At 28.5% G+C, this 26,675-nt stretch overlaps 2 protein-coding genes across 2 annotated transcripts; both read right to left on the bottom strand.

Moving 5' to 3' along the window:
• Positions 1-3,176: 3,176 nt before the first annotated feature.
• On the bottom strand, positions 3,177-7,419 carry LOC105130224 (G-type lectin S-receptor-like serine/threonine-protein kinase At4g27290). Its single transcript, XM_011032626.1, has 7 exons — positions 5,982-7,419; positions 5,379-5,516; positions 5,025-5,182; positions 4,667-4,874; positions 4,040-4,277; positions 3,807-3,957; positions 3,177-3,734 (listed from the first exon to the last, which is right to left on the bottom strand). Exons 1-7 carry the CDS (start codon positions 7,249-7,251, stop codon positions 3,432-3,434), a joined length of 2,466 nt encoding a protein of 821 aa, XP_011030928.1. The 5' UTR covers positions 7,252-7,419; the 3' UTR covers positions 3,177-3,431.
• An 8,106-nt stretch (positions 7,420-15,525) lies between these two features.
• On the bottom strand, positions 15,526-26,028 carry LOC105130217 (G-type lectin S-receptor-like serine/threonine-protein kinase At4g27290). Its single transcript, XM_011032620.1, has 7 exons — positions 24,638-26,028; positions 21,825-21,989; positions 21,419-21,573; positions 16,690-16,900; positions 16,361-16,598; positions 16,095-16,245; positions 15,526-15,999 (listed from the first exon to the last, which is right to left on the bottom strand). The coding sequence occupies exons 1-7, from the start codon at positions 26,004-26,006 to the stop codon at positions 15,694-15,696; spliced, it is 2,595 nt and encodes an 864-aa protein (XP_011030922.1). The 5' UTR covers positions 26,007-26,028; the 3' UTR covers positions 15,526-15,693.
• Between the last annotated feature and the right edge of the window lie 647 nt (positions 26,029-26,675).

Genomic DNA, 26,675 nt, shown 5'->3' with positions numbered 1-26,675 from the left:
CCAGCAGCCGGATAGTTGGATCAAAAGCAGGTTCAGTGACTGGTTATATTTTTACCCTGCAGGATAAGATCTTTTGGTGGCCGTCTAGAGGACATTCCAGGCACTTGGCATTGATTTGCCTCTCCCTTACTAGGAATTTTGTCTTGTTGTGATCAGTAATATTAATGTACTGTAAACATGGTTTTGAATGCCCAGCTGCCTAGGTTAGTTGCCATATTGGACCTGCTGTAGTGCGTGTTTTCTAGACCAGAAATGGAAATTCAAAAGGAGACAGGAATACAAATGAGTGGTATTGGTTGGATCATAGTGGCTTGTCTCCGCGGTGATACCTTTTGGACATCTAGTATCATCAACTTGAAATTAGGCTGGAACTTTTGGGATTCTTTTTTTTTAAAAAAAAAAACATGGTTTCCTGTAACAGGTTTGTTTTTTTTTTAAAAAAAACATGGTTTCCTGTAACAGGTTGAAAAGGTATCGAGATAATAGTTTGAACACAACTTTGTTTTAGAATAATTTTTTTGTATTTTTTGAAATAGCATTACGCCTCAACGTCACAGATTTTTTTTTCTACACAACAGCTCTTTGAAATAAAGTTGTTCTGTGAATACTTTCAATATTTTGTTTTTACAAATTAATTAATCTAAATAAAAATCAACCAAGATTTTTCTAAAGATTTAGTGGTTAAGAAATAGGATTCAACATTCAATAACTAAGAAAAAAAGATGAGATAAGGAGATATATCAGGAGAGAAATATAATAGAATAAAAAAAAATTATGAAAGACACACCAAAACTTTATTTTTGATACACCTAATATCGTTAGAATGATTTTGACAATAATTCCAACTGCACCTTGAAAGAATACTAAATAAAGTTTGAATAAAATCATTAACAAATTACAATCATGATTAGTGGTCTTTCAATATATAATTAGAATTATCTTATCAAGATTTTTCTAATAATAATAAATGTGTAAAAAATAGAATTCTAGTGTATCTCCCTATAACCCATTTTTTGTTGGTCATTAGATCTTAAATCTTATTTATTGGTCATCGAGTCTTCATAAAATAAGTTGATTTTTTATGTATATTAATTAAATTGAGAGGGACATAATTTTTGAAACAAACACTATTTTCAATAATGATTGTGTTTTTATGTTTAAAGTCTAGGACCCAAAGTTTTGGTCCAAACCCAACCTAAGTTAATATAAGTATATAAAAAAAGGTTACAAGAGAATTTCTTTTTACTTTTCTAATTCTTATGGCCGTTATAACTCTCTTCTCATCAAATCAAGGATTTTAGTTTTTGATATTGAGTTTTTCAAGTTCAAGAAAGGTGGAAGTAGCAAGTCATTCTCTCTCATATTACTTTTAATTAAATTTCTTTTAATAAAAGGATCAAATGAAAGATTAAGATTTATAAGAATTTGAAGTTTATATTGTTAAAATTGATTCATAATTATTAGAGGTTTAATGTTAAGTGATTGATTTTGAATATATTGTTAAAAATAAAGATTTGTGAGTTGATTTGTTTAAATTGATTTTTATTGGTTAAGAAATTCATTTCAACTTTGTTGAAAAATCTAGAGAGAATGGTCTTAAGGTTGAAGATGGTAAAATTTTATTTTGGTCCTTGATTTATGAAATTTACATTTTAGTCCTTGAACTTTGTGGAAATTATAGTTTGGTCCCTAGTTTGTTCTAGACAGAATGGAGGATGGTTTATGAGTGAAATTTTAGTATGGTTATGTATTTAAATTTGGTCTAGTTTTGATAAAATTATATTTTGGTCTTTATTTTAGAAAATTATCGTTTTAGTCCTTAAACTTATTTTATTTTAAAAAATTATCGTTTTAGTCCTTAAACTTATGAGACTAAACCTGGTTTTCTTTTATGCATTAAAATATTTTATTTGTGTTGTTTTGAGTATATTTTGTGTATTTATTATAGGTTTTCTTAACAATCATCGATAAGTTTTTCGAGTCTTTAATCTGATATCTCTTTTAATCTGTATTTTTACAGATGAGTGGAATAATCTTTAATATGCATATAATATAAATACATATGTATGCTGATTATATAATGAGTACAACTCGTTAATTTCTTGAATACTTATATACGTTGTTTTATTTTCTAAGTACTTCTTTATTCTTAAATTTGCACTCCTAATCTGTCGAACTAGATTTTATGCGATATGATATACGTTTCTTTAATGATTTTATGAATATTTATTATGCCTTGATATATGATTTGTTAGTAACTTCATGCTAATAGAAAATAGTTAACCTATATACATATAGTATTCTGTATACTCAGCTGGTAAGAGAGGTATCAGCCTGTGATGACTGATTATCCCACAATAGTCATCTTCGAGTTTTATCTGATCTCTGACATGTATTCCACTACTTTATGATAATATATTTAATATATATATCAAAAAATAATACGACTTGCAAACTATTAATATCTAAAATATTTAAAATATATATTAAATAGTATTCCTTCATTCAGTTGGTTAAATTCATCCTTCATTATTAATATAATTTCTTGTTTATAATTTTGAATAACAAGTAAACTTTGTTGAGTGCTCTTGCTTTTTTAGTTTTTGTCAATATACCTTATTTATTTTGGAATGCTTTACTTTTAGTTTTGATTCGGTGTTTTAGACATTTTACTATTATCATGTTTTAACTAAGTTTGAATTTTTTACAATTTAATAAGTATTATGGATTATTGTTTTTATTTTAATTACTGATAAAAAATTTTAAATTATTATTTTATTTTATTAGTTTTGAATAATATAATATTGTTATATATTATAAAATATTATGTATTTTTTAAATAATGTTTTTTTTTAATAAGTCTGTTTTAAGATTTAATACAGGTAGAGTGTTTTTTAAATGCTGCTCTTGTGTTGCCGATAAAGCTAGATTCGAATAGTACACAAAGAATGTTATATTCCTAATATTTTTTTAACATGTTACTTTCCCAAAATTTGTACGAAAGAAACTGTGTTAGAATTCTTAAATACCGAGAACTTTGGAAGCATGCTATTATAAGGAAAAGGCAGAGGAGGACTCCAAGCTTTAGATGCATGTAACTGAAAGCAATGGAATTCACGTTGGATTTGCCTGGATTGAAACTGAAGAATACAAACAATGGGAGATATTCCTCCTGATGTAAACATGAATTCCGGTTTTCTTTTTTTCCCATTTATATTCAGTAGATCATAAGCTTACATCAAACGAAAGCCTGGACAATTATCATAAAGGGGGGCAAAAAGCAAATGCCTGTACAAATGATTGTCTAACTTTATATTTCCGAATGGTGAAAAGATTACCAAAAGAAAAGAAAAGAAAAGAAAGAAACTATTTTACATGAACAGTTCAGTCCCAGGTATGATGAACAAAAAAATTTCAGTACAAAAAGTCAACTATCTTGCTTCTAGTTGTGTCATGGTGATTTCATTAGCAGAAATCTTGCTCTGAATCGATGAAGAACTTGCTTTACCACTATCCTTGGTGGTAAAAAAACCAGGTTCTTTCGGCTGAGGCAATTCACTCTCACTACCCAACATCATAACCACTGCTGACATGCTTGGTCTGTCTCTTGGACTCCGTTGCACGCATAATAGACCTATTTGTATCGAACGCTGCGCTTCATATAAATTGCATGATTCTACAATTGATTCTGCAATGAGTTCCGAGGACCCGCCTTCTATAAATAATCTCCAAGCCTGGCATTAAACATTTATCAACAGGCAGCTTGGTATGCACGGATATTAAAATGTTTCTGCAGTGAAACTTACATATCCAAGAAGGTCCAGCTTGCTGTCTGGATGACAAAATCCTTTATTTCTCTTTCCACTCACTATCTCTAGCACCATCACACCAAAGCTGAAGACATCTGATTTCACAGAGTAGAGCCCATCAATTGCATACTCTGGTGATATGTAGCCACTGCAGGAGGTTATTCAATGTTAGAAGATGCTAAATCAAATTTCAGGGACCGGAAACAACTGGCAAATAGCAGAGCACTTACTATGTTCCCACCACCTTATTTGTATTTGCTTCAGTTTCACTTCCTCTGACACTTCTAGCCAGGCCAAAGTCTGAAATTTTTGGATTCATTTCATCATCTAATAAAATGTTGCTGGCTTTCAAATCTCTGTGAATTATTCTTAGTCTCGAGTCTTGGTGAAGGTAAAGGAGTCCCCGGGCAATCCCATTGATAATGTGGAAGCGTTTAGGCCAGTCTAGTACCTTGTTCCTAGTTTTATCTGCCAATAATTTTGTTCATTATGTGATTATTATCAGGCTAGTAAATGCATGGAAAGGAGAAACGAGAATAACAAAACTAATAAATAGATGTATTTTCAATAATAAAAAATTTCCAAGGCAGCATGTGTGACAAGGAAAGCAGAAAAACCCCTTCCTCAGCAGATCATTTTCAAATGGATTTTGGAGGAAGCTTAAGAGGTTCAGGCTGAGGTACTTATGATTTCTCCTTTATCTTGATACATATTTTAACAACTGATATTGCTACCAACACTTGTTTAACTATGGCTTCAATCAAAGCGAATTAAAGAGAGTAGGATTTGGAGTTTGCATGACAGCAAAACTAAGTAAAATACACTTGGCAAATTTGTAAGGGTTTTGAGATACAAACCAAAGATAAAGTCCAAGCTTTTGTTAGGCATGAACTCATAGATCAGCATCATTTCATCGGCTTCAATGCAGCAACCAAGAAGCTTCACTAGATTTCGGTGCTGAAGTTTCACAATATGCTTGACTTCGTTTTTGAATTCATCGAGTCCTTGTTTTGAAGTCTTCGAAAGCCTCTTCACAGCTATTTCTTGTCCATCTTTTAGTATTCCCTGTAAATGGTCATTCCATCTATGTTATAAGCATGACTTCTTTTACTGAAACTAACACCACGCACAGAGCTATGTTGGTGATGCCAGTAGTTTGTACCACGAAATTCAAGAAATTGTGTCCGGTGTCCCTGTTTACTGAAGTATTATTACCTTATAGACGGTTCCAAAACCACCTTGTCCGAGTATATTGGCTTCAGAAAAGTCATCGGTTGCGCGAGACATAGTACTTATATCAAACAACGGCAGCTCTAGATCTTCCTCCTTACCTTTATTATTTTGACTTGTTTCCAGAATATCTTTCATTTTTCCTGCGAAGTATCATAACAATGACTCCAAAAGCAACAAACATTCCTCTATATTCTGTTAATAATTCAAACGTAATGAGATTCTTTACATATTTTTGATACATTGCATATCAGTAAGATCCAAGTATAAATGTTCCCTGCTAAGCATGAAAAAGACTAGACTGAGGGAATTTAATATTTGAAGGATTGAATAACTTACTCTTTTTCTGCCGCTTCTTTCTTCGGAGAAACAGGAACAAGGCTAGACTGAGAAACACCACCGCAACAGATGGCACTAAGAATATTATAAGCGTTTGTTTTTTCTCTTTGGATTTAGCCTCCACGCCTCCAGCATTGCCTAGACACAAGGCAGTTAAGAGAAGAGAAGCTGGAAGTTAGGAATCAGATAGGAAATCTCATCACTAACTTAATAGAGTGGTTGAGTAGTGTTGATGGACAAAAATCATTAGGGAGGCAATACAATTAATCTTTTCAGGTTCATCAGTTTTGTAACGAAAAAGTACACTGTTTTTTTAACATCCCCAACAATCTCCCCATAAGGTAGGATTTTATTAGTTGAAACACTTTTTTTCTTGAGGCGAAACTGATCCAATTTATTATTAGTTGTGAAACAAATGTGTTCAGGTATGTCTATGGATACAGAATGAGTAAGAGGTCAATCTAGAAGAGGAAATAAACCTGCAGTTAGATAGCGTTTCAAGCTAGTCATTGAGGCAGTTAATTCACATAATATGCACTGCATTTGCAAGTTAATAGAATCTCAGCATAAGAGAGTTGCATCTGAGGCGAGAGGATTTCATACCTAGGTCTGATCCAGCCATCCTTATGTATATTTCTTGCCCATTTTCATTGAACTGTCTCATATCAATAAGGTCACTGAACCAGAGCAAGCACCCACTTCCACCATTATTGCTAATGTCCAAATTTGCATAAGCTGTACAAGAACAGTTCTTCAGGCACGTGCTTCTGCACTCGTCAAGACTCATGCTCCTGTTAAACCAGGATTTTCTTGTTTCAGGTAACTTGATGCCAGTGAAATTTCGAAACCCATCTCCAGAGCAATTCAATTTAGTCTTTCTATCGCAGCCACTTGACCAATCCATTGTATCCCAATCTTTAGGAATTTTAGGTGTAAATCCATCCAAACAATTGCATACAGGGGAGTTGTTGATACTACAAGTGGCATATGCACCACAAAGTGCATAACGATCGCAATTATCTGTTTGCACTGTGAGATAGAGGTCCCAAGATTGCGTTCGATCAATCCAGGTGAAGCGCTGGATATCACCATTCTGGTTTATCACCATCCTTGAAAGAAATGAGCTGTTAACAAGCTTATAGGTGTAGTATTCCTCATCACCATCATAAACGAATCTGTATGTGTATATTGGATTTGGTTTCAGTTGAGGAGTACCACTGAACCGCAGACCATTCCATGGTCCAGACCTAAATCTCTCAGTTGAGTCCTCTCTCACAATTAACTCAGAATATGCAGCAGGATCAAGTCTGAAAGTCCAATTACCTCTAGAAGGATCATCAGATGACTTCCATGATGATATGTACCGATCCAGACTGGTTACAGTGTTCCTTCCTAGCTTCATCTCTGGCAGGAACGTATCGCCTGGATAGTCAAAACTCTGCCACAAGGAATTTTCCAGATTACTATCACCCTCCTCTCTCACAACAAGGTTTCCTGAATCCAAAAGCTGCGCAACCGGATTTGTTGCAGGCCCTGATGAGTTGGAAGACCATATTGCGCTCCCAGTTTGATCGAGAAGGACAAGAATTCCTGTGCTAGTAATCCTCAAAACACCTGATGTATCATTGATTGGGGTTTCCCTGTTAGCAACCCAAGCTACAGTCGTAGTAGATATTTGGTTATACCATATGCACAAGTAACGGTTGCTGGAGGCGCCAAAGCTGAAAAATCCCAATTTAAAGCTTCCACCGGCTGAAACAAGAAAGTCTCCATCTTTAAATGGTTGAGTTGTATTGATGGAGTCGACTGCTGTGGATGGAGCTATAATCAGCAACAAAGAGAAGCAAAACAGAAGTGAAGGAAAGGAATCCATTGATATTCACATGGTTTTTTCCTGCACTGCAGATTATTATTTGATCAGGATGGAAAATAACCAACGGAAAGAAAAGGGAAGAAACAAGATGTAAGCCCCTAGAAATGATCCAGTAATAGTATTCTACTGTGCAGGGGAGAATGTGATGAAAAGAACAACTACATGAAGTAGTAAATGTCATCGTAGATGTTTATGCGGTGTAAAAATATTTTTTTTATTTTAAATTAATATTTTAGAGGTGTTTTAATATGTTAAATAAAAAAATAAATTTTAAAATATAAAAATAATTATTTTAACATATATATATATATATATATATATATATATTACAATTTCAAACGCGTGCGGCGTGCAGAGAAATGCTGACCCTGTATTCCTTCAAGACAAAAATAGTTCAAAAACGCTGATACTAACATCTTGCAATTGACATGCATGTTGTTTCTAGCTTCGACTGCTTTTGTTTATTTTTTATTTTTTATTTTTTATTTTTTTAATCTATCTCTTTGAATCTTGTCAAGAATAAGGTTCATATGCAGAAATATTTGAATTTAAATCCCGGCTCCAGTACAGTCATAGAAAACTAATTTAATCAGCTTAGAACTTGATGCTTGTGCTTACCAAACACCTGTACTCGGTCCTTGGGACCATCAAGATGGCTTGTATATGTGACATTTTTTGCAAGATTTCAAATGCTGGTGATGTCTTAAGAGCTAGTCTTGAATGCGTCTGTCTATCATTTTCATTAATCACCTCCTCTTGAAGGTAACACAAATTGCAGAGAGAGGTCACAATCCTTTGCTGAGGGTAAGTATGGCTTTTCTTCAATGATTATCCATGTGCCTACTTGAATCGTGGTGGGCCTTGAAGGATTTAAATTTAGACACTTAAAAGAAAATAAAAATCACACGTTTTTCTTTTTGGATCCAAGTGTGGCTTGAGATCAAAGTGTGGTTGAGTTTTTTTTTTTTTTTACAATAAAAAACATGTATTTTAAATTTTATATAATATATGGTTTCTGCTTTTATATATAAAGCTTATATCTCTTATTTTCAAATTATATAGTTATAGCTTGTGTTTTATAATTGTTTTGATATACTAATATTAAAAATAATTTTAAAAAAATAAAAATATTATTTTAATATATTTCTAAGAAAAATATATTTTAAAAAATAAATATTATTATATTTTTAAACATTTTTTTACAAGAAAAATATATCATTTTTTATAATATAAAAATCAAAATTTGGATAAAATTATTTATTTATTATTGATATACAATGTAAACACGTGTGAAATGATTATTATATTTGCTATGAATATTTGATTTCAATTAGTATTTTTATCATTTAAATTATAAAAAAGATTTATCATTGTTAATAAAATCATCTTACAAATAAGATAATGAGAAAAAATAATTTATTTGTGCTCTATTTAACATTTATTAATAAATTGTTGTTTCCAATTCTAAAAAGAAGAATAAAAGAGAAAAGTATTGGATACCTTCTTCCTTGCACAAACATTCATGCCTTAAATTAGGGTTAGCCGCCGATAGAAAAGGACAACGGATTGTGTCGGAGCAAATATAATTTCGTAAACGACGTGCATTTAACAAGTCTTTGCTTTTATTTGTCCGGCCGTCTAGTTTGAAAAACCAGTGGCCTTTCAACATAATTAGTTATAGCTTGTGTTTTATGATTGTTTTAATATATTGATATTAAAAATAATTTTTAAAAAATAAAAAATATTATTTTAATATATTTCTAAGTAAAATATATTTTAAAAAATAAATATTATTATATTTTTAAACATCATTTTTTTACAAGAAAAATATATTATTTTTTTATAATATAAAATTACAAAACTCAAATAAAATTATTTATTTTCTTATTGATATATTGATATATGATGATTCGAATGTAAAAATATGTGTGAAATGATTGTTATATTTACTGTTAATATTTTATTTTAATAAGTATTTTTATCATTCAAATTATAAAAAAAATTATTATTAATAATAAAATCATCTTACAAATAAGGTAATGAGAAAAAATAATTTATTTATGCTCTATTTAACATTTATTAATAAATTGTTGTTTCCAATTCTAAAAAGAAGAATAAAAGAGAAAAGTATTGGATACCTTCTTCCTTGCACAAACATTCATGCCTTAAATTAGGGTTAGCCGCCGATAGAAAAGGACTACTGGTTGTGTAGCAAATATGATTTCGTAAACGACGTGCATTTAACAAGACTTTGCTTTTATGTGTCCGGCCGTCTAGTTTGAAAACCCAGTGGCCTTTCAACTTAAATAAAGGGTTGCTAATACAAACGACGTGTATTCTAATATGGACGCGCTCTTTCATTTTGGATTCTGATATCTCTATCTTTTTCAACTAAAATCAAAGTCTTGAAACATGATCCATGGTGCAAAGAGGGTCAAGACTAAAAAGAATTTCTACAGGTTAAATTTCAGTAGATTTTAGCTTTAAAATTTAAATTTTATTGGGTTTATGATGGAATATTATTTTTATTTTTTTCAGGGAGCTCTTACTTGCATACTGTTTTTGTCACTATCTGTACTCTATATTTACATAATTACGTATTGACTCAGTTTAATAATCAGATGATTGATTAATTTTGATTGAATCGTTGATTAAATCAATTATTTATCTAATTTGATTTCAAAATATGATTTAAGTTTTCAAATCAATTCATTTAAACCAACTATATGGTTGGAATGACCAATTTTATAGAAGAAGAAGACGAAGAAACTAGAACGACCTAACTTCTAACATTGACATATGAACAATATCAGCATCTACTACGAAGTGCACAAAGTCTGGTAAGAAACTGGTGACCAACCCAATTTGCAATTAATAATTTGATTTAATTTATTAATATTTAAGTTATTTTTATATTAGTTTGTATATCAATCAAGATTATTTTTTACAAATGATTTTAAAAGCATGCATTTCATTTCAGCTTCATATATTTACAGAATAAATCTGAAAAGTAAAAAAAAAAAACCATTCAACTTATTCCTTAGGTTGATAAATTGTCCTTAGAGTCTTGATGTTACTCATGTCAATCGCGTATGACTAAAATTTTTGCTACCTATACGAGGAAGAAATATGCGTTTGCAGTCAAGGTAACAAAACCAAGAAGAAGAAGCAAGTCTTTTCGCCTGCCCATTTGTTCTTAGGGTTCATAATTTGACATTATATTCTTCTGCCACCAATATGCATGTATGATAATTTTGGTTTGTGTATGGAAACAAATTTGAAAGTGTGGTCTAATTATATTTTTTAAAAATTATAAAATTTTTTGCTTTAATTATTTTTTATGTTTTTATATTATTTTAATGTGTTGATGTGAAAAATAAAAAAAAATAAAACATCATTTTAATATATTTTTAAATAAAAATATTTTAAAAATCAATATATACTACTATTATAAATACCTCTAAGCTTATGGAAAGGCTATTAAGTAGTGCAGTAAAAGATGTGTATTTTTCAGGCTCCATTGTTCATTTTTTTACACATTATTGTGAATGAGTTGTAATTTTTTATATCTTTTTAATTTGATTCTCAAATTTTTTTTCTTTGATAATTTAGTACTAATTGAAGATCAACTGATCCTCTGTTTTTTTTTTAAGGTGGGATTGAAAAAAGAAAGATCAAAATTTATATAAAAAAATCAAGTATGGATAGCATACCATATGTTTCATAAAAAATGTACTTTGATCCTTAAATTTTAAAAACTATGTTAATTATACAATTTCAGTATCACAAATTTAATTTTCAATTTAATTTTTATAAAAAAATTATTTTTATTAATTTTTAGTTCCTGATTGAGAGAGAAGGGAGGGAGGTCTTTGAATTTTGACAATAGAAAAAAATATCATTAACATCAATTTAGACTATCAAAATAGATCATATTTGTGTTAAAATGGTTCTATTTATTGAGAGGAATTTATATTAGATATTTTTATACTTTTAAAGTTCAAAAAAAATAAATTTGAATTTGAATTGATTTATATTTTTGGAGTGATTTTTAAGATTATAAATAGATTTATCATGATTCCTACTATGTTCTAAAGGTGCTTTTAGATCAAAATGGATTGAAATGGATTTTTAAGTTAAAAACAATTTAAGTTTTAGTCATCATAATTGTTAGAATCTAGGTAAATCAAATGACATGATATTTTAAAAAAAAAAAAAAAAAACATATCATCTATTCCAATTACAAACAAAAATAAAAATGTAATCCAAATTAATTAGTACCCTCTTCTCTTTTCCATTTTGTATTTAATTTTTTTTTTCATCTCTTTTCCAAAAACAACATATCATCTGTTTTTTTTCTAATTTGTATTTAATTAGTACCCTCTTCTCTTTTCCATTTTGTTTTGATAACTTCTTTTTTTATAGACAATTGTTTTTAGTTATACATCCAAAGTTAAAGAGTTTTTCTAATTAATTTATTTTTTTAATTTTTTATATAAATTAATTTTTTAAAATAATATTTTTAATATATACAGTCTTGCATGATTTTTATCCTTTTGTGTCTTTATTTCTATTATTTGTTTCTTAAAAAAAATTATTTTAATAAATAAATTTAATAAATATAATCGAGTAAATATTTTGTTTTTTAATATAAAATATCTTGATTTATATTAATTTTTTAATTTTTATTTTTAGATATTATTAATAATTTTTTATTTATTTATAACATATATATTTCTCAATTTATTTGATTTTATATAGATATATATATATGCATAAAATATGTTATTTGAATTTAAATTTTTTAAATTATAAAAATAAATTTAAAAACTTATATAATTTTTTTTTATAAAATATAAAAATATTTAACCCATCTATATCAGTATAATGTCAGTCGGCTCCCATTGCTTTTTGAAGGAAATCTAGTGCGGTAGTATTTTCCTTAAATTAATGATTAAAATGCTTGCACTAGACTTAGACTCAATAGTGATTTCCATTTTCTCCTCTTTTTTTTTTAGAAGTGCTGTTGACTTTACAATGGAAGTAAAAGAAAAATATTTGATAATCTCTTCAAAATTCATCTTATCAGACATATTTAACAAATGATGAAGAAACATATTTAACAGCGAAGAAAAAAAATGACATATTTTCAAGCTCATCGTCAAAATCCGCGTGTGGAAATTAATGGGATTTTACTTCAAAAAATTTTTAAAAGTAAAAATATATTTGGAATTATAATAATAATGGTGATTTAGAATATTTTTTATTTAAAAATATATTAAAATATTTTTTTTATTTTTTAAAAATTATTTTTTATATCAACTCATCAAAAGACCTAAAATCATTAAAAAATTATTTAAACTAAAATAAAATTAAAAATTTTAAAAATATAAATCACACTTGTTTCCAAACACACTTCAAAGCATTCATGAGAGAGAGAAAAAAAATCAAGCACTCAATAAAGAATTCAAAAATTGGGTACAAATTAATGTGTGAATAGACGTGTAAAATGACTAATGAGCATAGGCTGGACGAAGCTGGCACGATCCATCACGAGGCTGGCTGGCATGCCACTTGAACCATGCCCAGGAGTCGCGGAGCCCAAATATTTGGCTTTAGCAAAACGCTGGATCCTTAAACCGTAATTTAGCTTAGTTTTTCTTAATGTTTGAAGTCGAATCTACCATGTATAATTATTTCAAATTAATATTTTTAATATAGAAAAATTATCAAACTTATTATTTTACATATATACCTCTCAAAACTGATGAACATATTCAAATATAAAAATCAAACTCGTTTTAATTTATTAAAAAGTAGATTTGATTTTTATTTTTTGAGTGATTTTATAGTATTTTGGGGTTGAAAATAGATTTCTCAAGATTTACAGGATATTTTAAAAGTGTTTTTAGATTTATAGGATATTTTAAAAGTGTTTTTAGATAAAAATAAATTAAAAATTAATTTTTTAAAATCTAAAAATGCTAAACTTTAATTTTCTAGTCATCACATATAATCTTTTTAAAAATAAAGCAAGTGAGAGTTCTTTTTTACTACAAGAAACCTATTTTCGATTAAAAAAATAAAAGTAAACAATACATCATCCATTTTTTTTAAATAAAAAACATAATTAGACATGCATGAGCTATTTTACACCTAGTCAGAGATAAAAGGCACACATGGCTAGAGGTATGAGCCTCACCTGGCCTCTCTTGTTTGTTTGTTTTTTTTTTTTAACTTGAACAATATCCTCTTTAATTTTTTAAATTGTCTTGCTTATTTTTTTTAAATGATGATTGATTTTTTAAAATATTTTCTTAGTTCTACAAAACTTTGAAGAAATTATTATAATTTGTCTATATAAATGAATTGTATTTTAATAGAAAATTTGTAAAAAAACAATTGATATTAAAATTAACCTCAAACATAAAATAAATGAAAATATATAAAATAAAATATATAGCTAGTGTAAAATATTTATATTTTTATTATCTTTGTTTTACTAGAAATGTTAACTTATCACTTTATTATTTAATTAGCATCAATACCTTTTCTTAATATATCATTTAATTTATTTTTTTAATTTATTTGTTTAAGTATAAACAACATCCTTTTTTTTTCAATTAAAATAACTTATGATACTCAAAAACACATCCATGATATAAATGGCTTGTTCTTTTACATTAAAAATTAATTTAGAATCTTACCTGTAAAGTAGCATGAATATAAAAATAGCTAAGAACTAAAATAACTATATAAGAATAGGTTTAGCTAATTATCAAATAATAAAAAATAAGTTGCACTATAATCAAAATTTCATTTTATATTGGCCCATCCATTCTTTAAGGGGGGTTAAATTAATTTTTTTAACTTAAAAAAAATTCAAATATTAATAACATGTTTTCTAATATAAAACAATTGTGAGAGGTTGTCTTAATGTGAATCGATTAACTTAGCGGTTCAAAGACAATTTGAATAACAAATAAAAACTTAGTTTGATTAAAAAAATGAAGATCATATTTTTTTTATAAATATTAAGATGACAACATATTTGATTGATCTGATCAACTTGAATTAACTAATCAAATAACAGCTCAAGTCATGACATCATGATAACCGTATATATAAAAAAAAATTATAAAACTTAATCTCCAATTAATCAAATATTGAATGATGATATTGAGAGAAATCAAACTAAAAAGAGGGAAAAAAAACTTATATCAATCAAGGTTAACCTACCAAATTCATGTTTTAGATCATTAGACTAAAATAACCTTATAGAAAATAGGTAAAAACAATTATAAACCCCAATCCTTAATCAATCCAATATTAAAAGATAAAATTGAAAACATAGTAAATTAAAAAAACATTTTTTACTCAAAATAAATATTTAAGATGAGATTTGGTTTAATAAATATTAAAACAACAACATATTTGATCGATTCTAGTTAACTTGAGATCACCTGCCAATTCTCAATTTAGTTATAAGATCATGATAACCCCATAGAAAAAAAAGTAAATTACAAAAATAAATTTTCAATAAACCCAATGTTGAAGGATTAAACCGAAAAAGAAAATCAATTAAAAAATGACCTAAAAAATAACTCGAGTAAATTAGTTTATCTTGCCAAACCTATGACTAGGTTATGAGACTACAATAATCCAATAGGAAGCAAATTGAAGGAAATTATAAAATCTAATTCTCAATCAACCCAGTTTTGAAATATGAAATTGAAAAAAAAAACATTGATTAAAAAAAAGCATGAAAAATAATTCGTCAAACTCGAACCTAAGTCATAAGACAAGAATAATTTTATAGAAAATAGACCAAAATAAATCATGAAACTTAATTCTTAATTAATCCAATATTAAATGATAAAATTAGGAGAAAATTAAAAAAATCAATTAGAAAAACAAAAAAAAATAGAGTCAACCCATCAAACCTATAGTTTGGATCATAAGTCTAGAATAATCTCATAAAAAGTATATTGTAAAAACTTATAAAGCTTAATCTTTAATAAAAAAATATATTAAAAGATGGATTTAAAATTGAAAAGAAAAATATAGGTTAAAAAAATTAAATAAATAGAATTATACGAGAAAAGGAACAATAAAATCCTCTCATTCTTTTTTTTTTTTTTGTTAATGAATGATGTTTTTCCCTCAAGAATTAGATTTTGTTAATAATAATTATGCACATAATGGAACACTATTGATGACAATTACACTCTTTAAAAAATAAAAAATAAAACCTACGTTCTTGATCATATTTTCACAATCAAATGTAATTTATCCTTTCTCTTTGAATTCCTCAAAACTGTATCCTTGAAATATGAAAGGATAGAAATAAATTTTACTGCCTAAAGCCAACCATGACCATATTCCCACCCCTAAAAGATTCAAAGCTCTTGAAAATGTCTAAACTTTGACATGAATTTTTGCTTATCTAGCATCAATTAATGTGACACTAACTTCATTGACAGAGCAAGATTCTTGCTTGCTTGATGAAGAATTTGCATCAATCAACTTTCTTTCTATGTAAAAACCTGGCTCGTTTGGTTGAGCTAGTGTCCCTTCACCACTTAGCATTAGTACCACTGTTGACATACTTGGCCTATCTCCTGGGGAATGTTGAACGCATAACAGACCAATATGGATGGACCTCATCACTTCATTTTGATTACAGGTTTCCACTATCAAATCATCGACTAGCTCCAAAGCTCTTCCCTCTTTGAACAATTTCCATGCCTGGAAATTTTAAGACATATTTTGTTATTACAGTTGTTTTCATGTGACTAATAAAAGAGATTAGAGGGGGGTTAAAATCACTAATTAGCCCTTACATGACCAAGAAGGTTGAGTTGATGTCCTGAATGATGAAATCCCCTATTTCTTTTCCCACTTATAATCTCTAACACCAAAACACCAAAGCTAAACACATCTGATTTTATCGAGAATAGACCATCAATTGCATACTCCGGCGACATATAACCACTGCATAATATCAACAAATTGAACAATGAATTTCAAGTATATATTAAGGTAATTCCAAACATTTTATTTTCTTTTTAAAATAAAGAGATGAAGAAAAAGAATATCAATTTCTTACTATGTTCCAACTACTCTTTTTGTATTTGCTTCTATTTCATTCCCTCCGAAACTTCTAGCCATGCCAAAGTCTGAGATTTTAGGATTCATCTCTTCATCTAGCAAAATGTTGCTCGGTTTAAGGTCTCGATGAATGATTCTTAATCTGGAGTCTTGATGAAGATAAAGTAGTCCTCTTGATATGCCAATGATGATATGGAACCTCTTAGTCCAATCCAGGGCCTTGCTTTGCTTTTTATCTGTTCATTGCATATTTATGCTCATTTTAATCCAATAATCCATATAATTAATAACCTAATATAAAAGCTTATCAATTTAATAAGTTCTTACCATTTATGTAGAAGTCTAGGCTTTTCTTGGGCATATATTCATAAATCAAAATCTTCTCATCTAGTTGAACGCAATATCCTAGCAGCTTTACAAGGTTTCGATGCTGAAGTTGCGCAATGCATTTAACTTCATTCATGAACTCATTAAGCCCTTGTTTGGATTCCTTGGAAAGCCTCTTCACAGCTACTTCTTGGCCATCTTTAAACACACCCTGCCAAATATAAAAATATATAATTAAGTTATTAAAATGATTTCTTATACTAATACGTCATAACATTGAATGTGGACCTCAATTTCAGGTTAGTTGAGTGTTCATGTCATGTGATGAACACCTTAATTCTAGATATCCTTTTTATCTTAGTATATGAGAGTAAATATTTTAATTCATAAAGAAAAGAACATAATATATATTAGTCTTAATTAATAATTTTAATTAATGTCCAGTCTTAGTAGAACATGGACAAGGAACATTTAGGAATAATATTGTAATGCAATAGAAATCTTATAATTATAACAACTTTGTAATGTCTTATTAAAACATTTTTATTCCATATATTATCTTTACTTTAGATGCATTAATCAAATATTATATTTATTTATCAAATATAATTGAATATTAAAGATAAGAAAGCCTTTATTAATAATAAACATATTTTACATTAATAAAATTAGCGCTACATGTAACCAACCGTTGACTATAGATCATATTCACTAATAATAAGTTATTAGATATATAAAAGAGCTTAAATCTACAATTAGAGATAAAACAGGGCTTCAGATGTTGTTAAATGTTATTAATGTATAAAATATAGGTTTAATGATATATATATATATATATATATATATATATATATATATATATATGTAGGAGAAAACTAATATGAGATTTAATTATCAAATGAATGTTCTTACCATTGAGCATTGATTTACACCTTTTAAAAAAGGTAAGTTATCAAAGATAATAAACAGTCAATCCAATCAAGCTAATATAACTCCGATTATAATAAAAATAGGGCCTAAGTAATTCCTGACAGGGATAATTAGAAAAGAGATAATTCATATACCAAGTCACCTTCCATCAAGTCTTAAATATGCAATTATAAAGGCTATAGATCCAATGTTTATCATCAAAATAGGCTTATAAACACGGATGAATGCGAGGATAAAACATGTAGACAAAGTAAGGAATTGTATTCGAACGAGTATTATAAACCTAATGATAAAGGTAAATATGAGAATGATGATGGTCATACCTATATGGTGAGATGTTTATTATTGGCACCAAAAATTAATAACGAGACACAACAACATAAGCTTTTTCATACTAGGTGTGTGATAAAACCAATATATTTTTAACGTTATAATTGATAACAATAGTTAGGAGAATGTTATTGGTAGGGAACTGTTGAATTGAGTTTGTAAATTGAGAAACATCATGAACCTTACATTATAGATTCGATTAAAGAGGTACCAAACATAATAGTAATGGAAAAATTCAAAGCTTTTTTTATATATATAAGCAAGTATACTGATGAAGTTTATGGTAAAGTAGTTAATAGAAATGCTTGTACTTGTTGTTTGCTAGGCCATGACAACATAATATGAATATATGGCATAGAAAATGGGAAAACATCTAAAGATTTGTAAAAGATGGGATAGATTTTACTTTGATACCTCTGGAGGAGAGTTCTTAACCAAAATTTTAAAAGGCTAGAGGAAAGGTATAATTTACTGTTAAGTAGCCTTTATAAGAAATTAAAACATATTTGAAGAAGATAAATGAAGCAAATACTTTAATTGTGAAGCTTTTCTTATTGTTTAAAGAAGTTGACAAGGTAGAAAAGTTCTCTAAAGTTGTTAAGTTTTTATTACAAAAGTTTCAAGAAGTTATTTCATATGAGCTACTAGATGAGTTACCTTATACATATGATATCTAACACTTGATTGATTTAATAAGAGGGTTAATCTTTTAAATTTTTCTCATTATATAATAAGCCTAAAAAAAGGAAGATCTTAATGAAGAAAATATAAAAAAATGTTGAAAAAATGGTTGATTCAAGAAAGCTTAAGTTCATTTGTTATTCGTGATTTATTAACATTAAAGAATAATGGTAGTTGGTATACATGTATTAATAGTCACGCTATTAATAAAATTACTATAAGATACAAGTTTTTAATTTCATGATTAGGTGATATACTAGATCAATTATATGAAACAACAAGTTTTTGAAAGTTTTACTTAAGGAGTATGTACTATCAGATTTAGATTTAACTAGTTGATGAATGGTATATGACTTTCAAGATAAAAAATGGGTTGTATGAGTGGTTATTCATATCATTCAGCTTAGTAAATACACCAAACACATTCATAATACTGATGAATCAGGTTTTGCAACCTTTCATAAATAAATTTATTATTGCTTATTTTGATGATATCTTTATGTTTAGTCATAAAAAAAATAAATCATATTAATTATTTATGGAGTGCCTTATAGGTGTTGCTGAAAAACAATTTGCAATAAGTTTGAAGAAATGTAGCTTTATGATTAGTAAATTATTATTATTCTTAGGTTTTCTAGTATGAGATGATAGAGTTAAAGTTGATTAGGAGAAAATGAGGAAAATTCATGATTAGCCTATACCTAAGACAATCAGTGATGAATAAAATTTTCATAGTTTAGTTTTTTATCTATATGAAATTTATTCAAAATTTTGGTAGCATTATATTGTTGATCATCAAATGTTTGAAGAAGAGGAATTTTAGGTGGGATGAGGGAAAGGAATAAAATTTTACCTTAACAAAGGAAAACCCTTGTTTGAATAATAGTAGTAAGTTGAAAGTGACATATATGGAGGGGGCGTTAGAGTAGTTCTTTCCTAAAAGAAACTTCTTACAGCCTTTTCTCAGTGAGAAGTTCAATAAAAATCATTTAAAGTGAACTTTTTATGATAAAAACTTTATAATGTTGTAAAGGATTTAAAGATTTATGAGCATTAATTGATTAATAAATATTTTATCTGATATTCAGATTATTAAACTCTTAAGTCTTTAAATAGTCAAAAGAAAATCAATATTAATATGATGACTAAACAAATTACATTCCTTTAAAGGTTTAGTTTCATTCTAAATTATAAAACTGGAGTTTAGTAGGAAGTGGTTAATGTATTCAGTAGGCGAGTTCCACCTTTTATAAAGATATTTTAGGCTTTGAGTGTCTGAAGAAGTTGTATGTTGAAGATACTGATTTTCAGGAGATATGAAAAAAAATGTTACAATGGTCAAGTTAATAGAGATTTCCATATACATAATGTTTACTTAATGAAAGGTAATTGATTGTGTGTCCCTAACATATCCCTATGTAAAAAACGAATTCAAGACTTATATAGTGGCAGATTAAAGAGTTATGAGGAAATAAACAAAACAATGTCAACTTTAAAGGATAAATATTGTTGGCCTCAACTAAGACGTGATACAAATAGATTTGTTTAACATTGATTTACTTTTTAAACAACTATAGGGAAATTCTAAAACATTGGTTTATACATGCCTTAACCTATACAAGATATTTCCATGGATTTTGTGTTGGGTCTTCCATAGTATTGATTTTGCTTTTGTTATTATGGATAGATATTAAAAAATGATCCATTTTATACATTATAAGAAGACTTCAAATGCTATCAATGTAACTAGAATATTTTCCAAAAAGATAGTGAGGTTACATGATGTTCCAAACTCCATCACGTGTGATATAAATAATAGGTTTTTAGTTAATTTTGGCTAACCTTGTATAAGATGTTTCATTCTTATTTGAAGTTTAATAGTATTATTTTTCTATAAATTGATGGCCAAATGAAGTCTCTTAACAAAATTTTACACAATCTAATTCGTATTATTTATAGAGTAAGCCTAAATAGTGGGGTGGTGCCTTGGTTTAGGTAAAATTTCCTTACAATAGTTTCAAGTATAGTGTTATTGGCAAAACATCATTTGAGATTGTGTACATGTAGCCTTCAAATCATGTACTCAATCTAGATTTAGTGCCTAAAATTGATAGGATTAGTTAGTCATCAAAGAATTTGGTTGAACAAGTAAAAGTTGTGCATTAAAAGGTTAGAAGAAAACTTTAAGAAACAATTATAAAAAATAAACACGCAAGAGACAAGCATAGACAAATTAAATTCAAGAAGGAGATATGAGAATGATTTACGAGTATATCCAGGACCTTCAAGTTTGGTTGGTACAAGGTGTTGAAGAAAATTAGTAATAATGCTTATGTTATTAATCTTTAAAATAGCATGAGTATATCCAGAACCTTTAATATTATTAAGTTTTACGAGTATTTTCTAGATACTAAAGTTAATTCGAGTATGAGTTTTTTTTTAAGTGGGGGTGATTATTGTAGTAATTATCATAGGAATTTATGGACCAAATTGTCAAGGCCAAACTGCTTTTTCTAAGTAGCTTGATAATTTTAGCTAATTTTAATTTAATTAGTATTGTACTAGTTATGACAGTTTTAATTAGGGATTCTTTTTCATAAAAGAATTAAAATTATTATAAATAAGAGATGTTTAGTTTATTTTTGGAGAATCCAAATTATTATTCAGATTTAATAAAAATATCAAAGAATTTTTTTAAAATTTCTCTATAATTAAATTTGTAATTTTAGGGTTTAATAACCGTAGTTTTATCTTCGTTATGTATTATGTCAAAAGCTCAAGTTGTTACCTTATAAACCGGTCCAAATCCACCCTCCCCAAGCAAATTGCTGAATGAGAAGCCATTGGTAGCAATAGCTATTGTATTCAAGTCATAGTGTGGTAGATCAAGATCCTCCTCCTGGTAAGGTATTGTGAAATCATCTTCTGGAATCCGCTCCTTCCCTGTGAAATGGTAAAGAGGGTATAAACAAAAAAATGCAGTTGTAATCTTCTTTCTAATCCTACAAGTTATAACCTCATGCATCTCATTCATGACTACAAAATACTATAGAGGGTCAAATATGAACTGAAACAAGCCTTCTTCTCATAGTTACTTGCATTTTCAGTATCACGAGTTTCCATATCTAAACATGGTCCAAAAGAAGCATTCCCACATAAATCAGAGAATTGATTTAAGGGTAAATGTTACTTACTTGACCTCCCATGACTGCTATTATATTTGTTTTGTTCCATCTTTTTCTTCCGTATGAGCAAACATATGCCCAAGCATACGACGAGCAATGGTGCCAATACTGAACCCAATATAACAGCAGCTTTGTTATTCCATTTGGAGCCCCCTTGACCTTGATTTGCAGCAGCTACAAGAAAAATAGTCATTTCTCAGTAATTAATTTGGAGAAATACTTCCACCAGAAGGCAGACAGTGACACTTGAACATATTTTTAATTTCATTGTCAAGATGACATTTGAACACAATTGACTGTGCATATGGATGGTTCACTCTTGCTTTTTGCACGGTATTGTGAGCATGAAAGCAAATAGAAGAGCTAAGATAGATGCCCCGCACTTTCTTGTGGGTTGTGCTGATTTTTTCATGCAGAGTAAGAAAATGATGCTAAAGTGCTATTATTGGATTTTAAATAACAAAAAAATCCACGACTCAACATTATAAAAATAAAACTAAAAAAATAATAATTGTTAATTTTCCATAATAAAAATATAAAAGGATAAAATTAATAAAAAAATATATAAAAATAAAACACCAACAAAACTAAGTAAATTGTCAAAACACATGAATAGAACCAATCATTATTTGATAGGTAGCTTGTGCAATGTTGCAGATCTATTATTTTTTTAATCACAAAAAATATATTAAGATGTGTATTTTTTAATAAGAACAAAATCCAAGATTATCATCATTGACTCAAGATCCAAAGATATTAAAAAGTAATGAAGAAAATAGTTGAGCTAAACCTAGCAAACATGTTAAACCCATGACTCGAGACATAATATTGGGATATCTAAATAAAAAAAAGATAAATAAAAAAATAATATTATAACTAAATAGAAATAAATAAATAAATAAAGAATAGTAATTTAAAAAACAAATTTCCTTCAAGTATTGCCTCAAATTAAATATTAGGGATGCAATCAATAAATTTAATAAAAAACCCAAATAGGCCTAGCCATTATTTTCATCGTAGAAAAAAATATGAAAATGTTATAAATCTTGTAAACTCAGGTTAAATTCTTAAACTCATAATTCATGAAATTCTTGACTTAGGCTCAACATCTAAAAAATTAAATATTAGATGATAAAATTAATTAATTCAATTCAATTCAAAAACAAAATTCCTTTAGAAAATCTAAATTTAACAAAGCTAGAAATAAAAATAAAAGCAAGATGACCCATGTTATTTTAAAATTGACCATAAAAATCTTATAAAAAGAAAATAATAAAAAAATAACAGAATGGTAAATAATGGAAAAAAATGCTTTAAAAAAAGCAAAAAAATTCACGGAAACCAATGTCCACATTAACTTCATTAATCATAGGCAATCGTTTTAATTTGTAAACAGTTAAATTCTACACCAGGACTAAACTAAAAAACTTAACTTGACTAATTTGTAACCCAAGATATAAAATAGGGATAACCTCACAAAAAAAAAAAGTTAAACAAATCACAATGCTTATAGTCCAATAATTCAATGTCAAATAATAAAAAAAAATTAAAACATTACCGAACTCAAATCAGGTCAATCATTAAAACTGGTGAATTAGTCATGAAAATAGAACAACCTTATCTAAGATAGAAATAATCATAAAGAAAAATCCTAAATCATAAAATATTAAAACAAATAAACAATGAGGATCAAATCTTGCACAAAAAATAATTGAAAGAAATTAATTAGAGACTAAATTGAAAACAAAATAAATAAAAAAAAGGATAGAAAAAGAGTAATGAAAAAAAATTTGAAAACAATTAATTAAAATTCTAAAAGGTAAAATAAAAAAATAAATGAAAAGAATGAAAAAAAACAAGCAAAAGAATGAGGAGCGAATTATAAATTAAAAAAACAAATTAAATTAAATGCAAAAAAGAATGAAATTAAATAAAAAATTTAATAATAAAAAATACCTTTTTGAAATAGCAAGGAAGACTCTTATGCATGCGGAGTATGCATTAACATGTTTTATTGATTTATTAATATTTTAATACAAAATTACAAAAAAAAAAACCTAAAGGCATGCAATTAAAAAAAAAAAACAAAAAAGAAGCCATGGTGCAAAGACTACAACACCTTCACAAGCTACTCTTTACATCTAGAAAGTCAAACGTCAACAATGCAATTTTACTTAAAAAAACAATTCGAAGACAAACAAATTTTTCCCTTGAATACAATTTTTTCTTAGCACCCAAGATATAAGCATTATTTTACTATGCAAATTAAAAGAAAATGATAAAAAAGCCCTTAGCAAAAGACTATTTTTTTTATCAGATTTCAACAACAAAAGAGTATTTTTACAGTGCATTATAAATATGAATGGCATCTTTGCCCTTGATAAATTCTCAAATTACATTTGAATCATGTAAAAATACAATTTTACTCCTCTTACCAAGACAATTGTTAAGTGCAGTAAGAGCAAAACTAATTACACTGCTTGAATTTGCAATAAATCTCCTGACATGCTATTTTTAATCATTGAGGCGATTTAGTCTTTTTTGTAACGTGAACAGAGATTAACAAGTCGATGCCAAAATCTCAACTTGGACGCAGTTAAAAATAGACGTTTCTTTTTCTCCTGTCTAGAAAACAACACATCCATATTGGATTCAAATTCAATCCTCTAACTGTTCAAGTCAGTCGGCTGGTTCTTTTTGTTATTTTTTTAAAAGAAAAAAAATTCTTGAAAATGATAAAACTGAAAACTCCAGAATTTTTCTTCAAAATATTTATGCAGAGCAATATGTTCTTAGATACCAAGCCAAAAATGTGTACTTACCTGCTTCAGAGGAAGCCATCCTAATGTAAAGATCCTGCCCATCATCTGTATACTGTCTGATATCAATCAGGTGTTCATCAAACCAGAGAAAGCATCCACTTTTTGCTATTACATCTGAATTGGCATAAGCCATGCAAGAACAATTCTTCAAGCATTCCGTCCTGCATTCTTCCGTGGTCATGCTTATATTAACCATCCAATTATTCGCTTGTGGCACTTTAACGTTGGAATACTTGATGAATCCATCTCCATTCTTGCAATCCAATGGCATCCTTCGAACACATCCACCAGACCAATCTGCCCTTTGCCACTGTTCTTGGTTTCCCGGCATGAATCTGTCCAAACAACTGCATGCAGGAGAAGTGCCAATGTTACACCTTCCATAAGCACCACATAAATTATAATTATCGCAGTTGTCCGCGGGTGCGCTCGCGTACACAATCCAACTATTAGTTCGATCAATCCAAGTAAGCCGATTCATGATACCTTCCTCAGACAAAACCAATGTTGTAATAACAGAAATATTATGCAGATCAAAAGTGAAGTATGCCTCCTTGTCATTAAAAACAAAGGTATAGTTATAAATTGGATCTGGTTTCAAATAAGGCAGACCGCTAAACCCGATGCCATTCCATGGCCCCGAACGAGACTTCAAATTTGAATTATGATTGACAACCAACTCTAAACGCATGGGGTCTACCTCAAAAGTATAATCACCTGGAGAAGGATCATCTGTGCTCTTCCACGACGATATGATCACATCCAAGCCTGAAGCTATACGTCCAACTTTCATTCCTGGTAGAAATGTATTCCCCGGATGGTGGAAACTTTGCCAAAAGAAGTTTTCCGGGCTTGGATCATCTAGATTTCTGACAGCAAGGTTTCCTGTTTCCAAAAGCTGCGCAACAGGGTTTCGAGCTTGCCTTGATATGTTGGAAGACCAAATAACACTGCTGTTCTGATTGTAAAGCATGAGGATTCCCCTTTCATCGACCTTGAAAACTCCGGATTTATCAGCGATCGGTTTTTCTCTGTTGGCAACCCAAACAACTCTTCCTTTAGATATCCTGTTGTACCATATTCCCAAGTATCGCTGTGTGGAATTTCCAGGGCTGAAAAACCCCATTCCATAGTTTCCACCACTTGATACAATGGTCTCCCCATCAGTGATGTTTTGGTTTGCTGCTATGGTGTCTGCTGCCAAGGATTTTGTGAAAGAAGAAGAGAAACATAAGCAGAAAAGAAGGGTAAGGCCAAGGCCAAGGCCTTTCATCTCTGTTTCGAGCAGAATTTCTTTTAGTTTGAGACTTACCGGCAATGGCATTGAATGTGTAATGGAGACTTGGTCAGTAGCCAAGTACTCCTCCATGATATTATATTATGTGTCAGTAGCCAAGTACTCCTCCATGATATTATATTATGTGACATATTGTTTTTATTATGGTATTCAAATGCTTTATTTATTTATTTTTATTTGGATGATTATGACATCAGTGAGAAACTGAGATTGCTTTACTTAATTAGTCTTTTACTAGTACAATGGTTTCCGCTCCTACTCCAGCTAGACTAATTTTTTTAAATGTAAAAAAAAAAAAAAACATTGATTGTAGGGATTTTTGTTTTTCTAATGTTATTAAACTCAGTCAAATAAATAAGCGTTGAAATTCTTTATCTTGGCTTTTTATCAAGGGTGACCATGCAAGAAATAAAGACTCAGGTCATACGTGACTCGGTTCGTAAATTTAATTAAATTTAATATTTTTAAAAAATAATTTTTATTTAATTATATAATAAAAAAAATTGTTCAAGATTGTGATAACTCTATACTAAAAAAAAAAACATTCACGAAATCTATTTTCCAATAAATTAGACACTTATAGATGAAATTAAGAAATTAATTAGACACTTATAGATGAAATTAAGAAAAAAATTTTTTTAATTATTATCAACATTAAATAAAAAACCAAATTACCCTCAAGATGATGATTAATCCTTTAAAGTCAAGCTTTAAAATTTAGTTTTTTTATTCAAAAACAAA

The sequence above is a fragment of the Populus euphratica genome, unplaced genomic scaffold (genome assembly GCF_000495115.2).
Source record: "Populus euphratica unplaced genomic scaffold, PopEup_1.0 scaffold95.1, whole genome shotgun sequence".
Classification (NCBI taxonomy): Eukaryota; Viridiplantae; Streptophyta; class Magnoliopsida; order Malpighiales; family Salicaceae; genus Populus; species Populus euphratica.
This window is presented reverse-complemented; position numbering and strand designations above follow the sequence as displayed.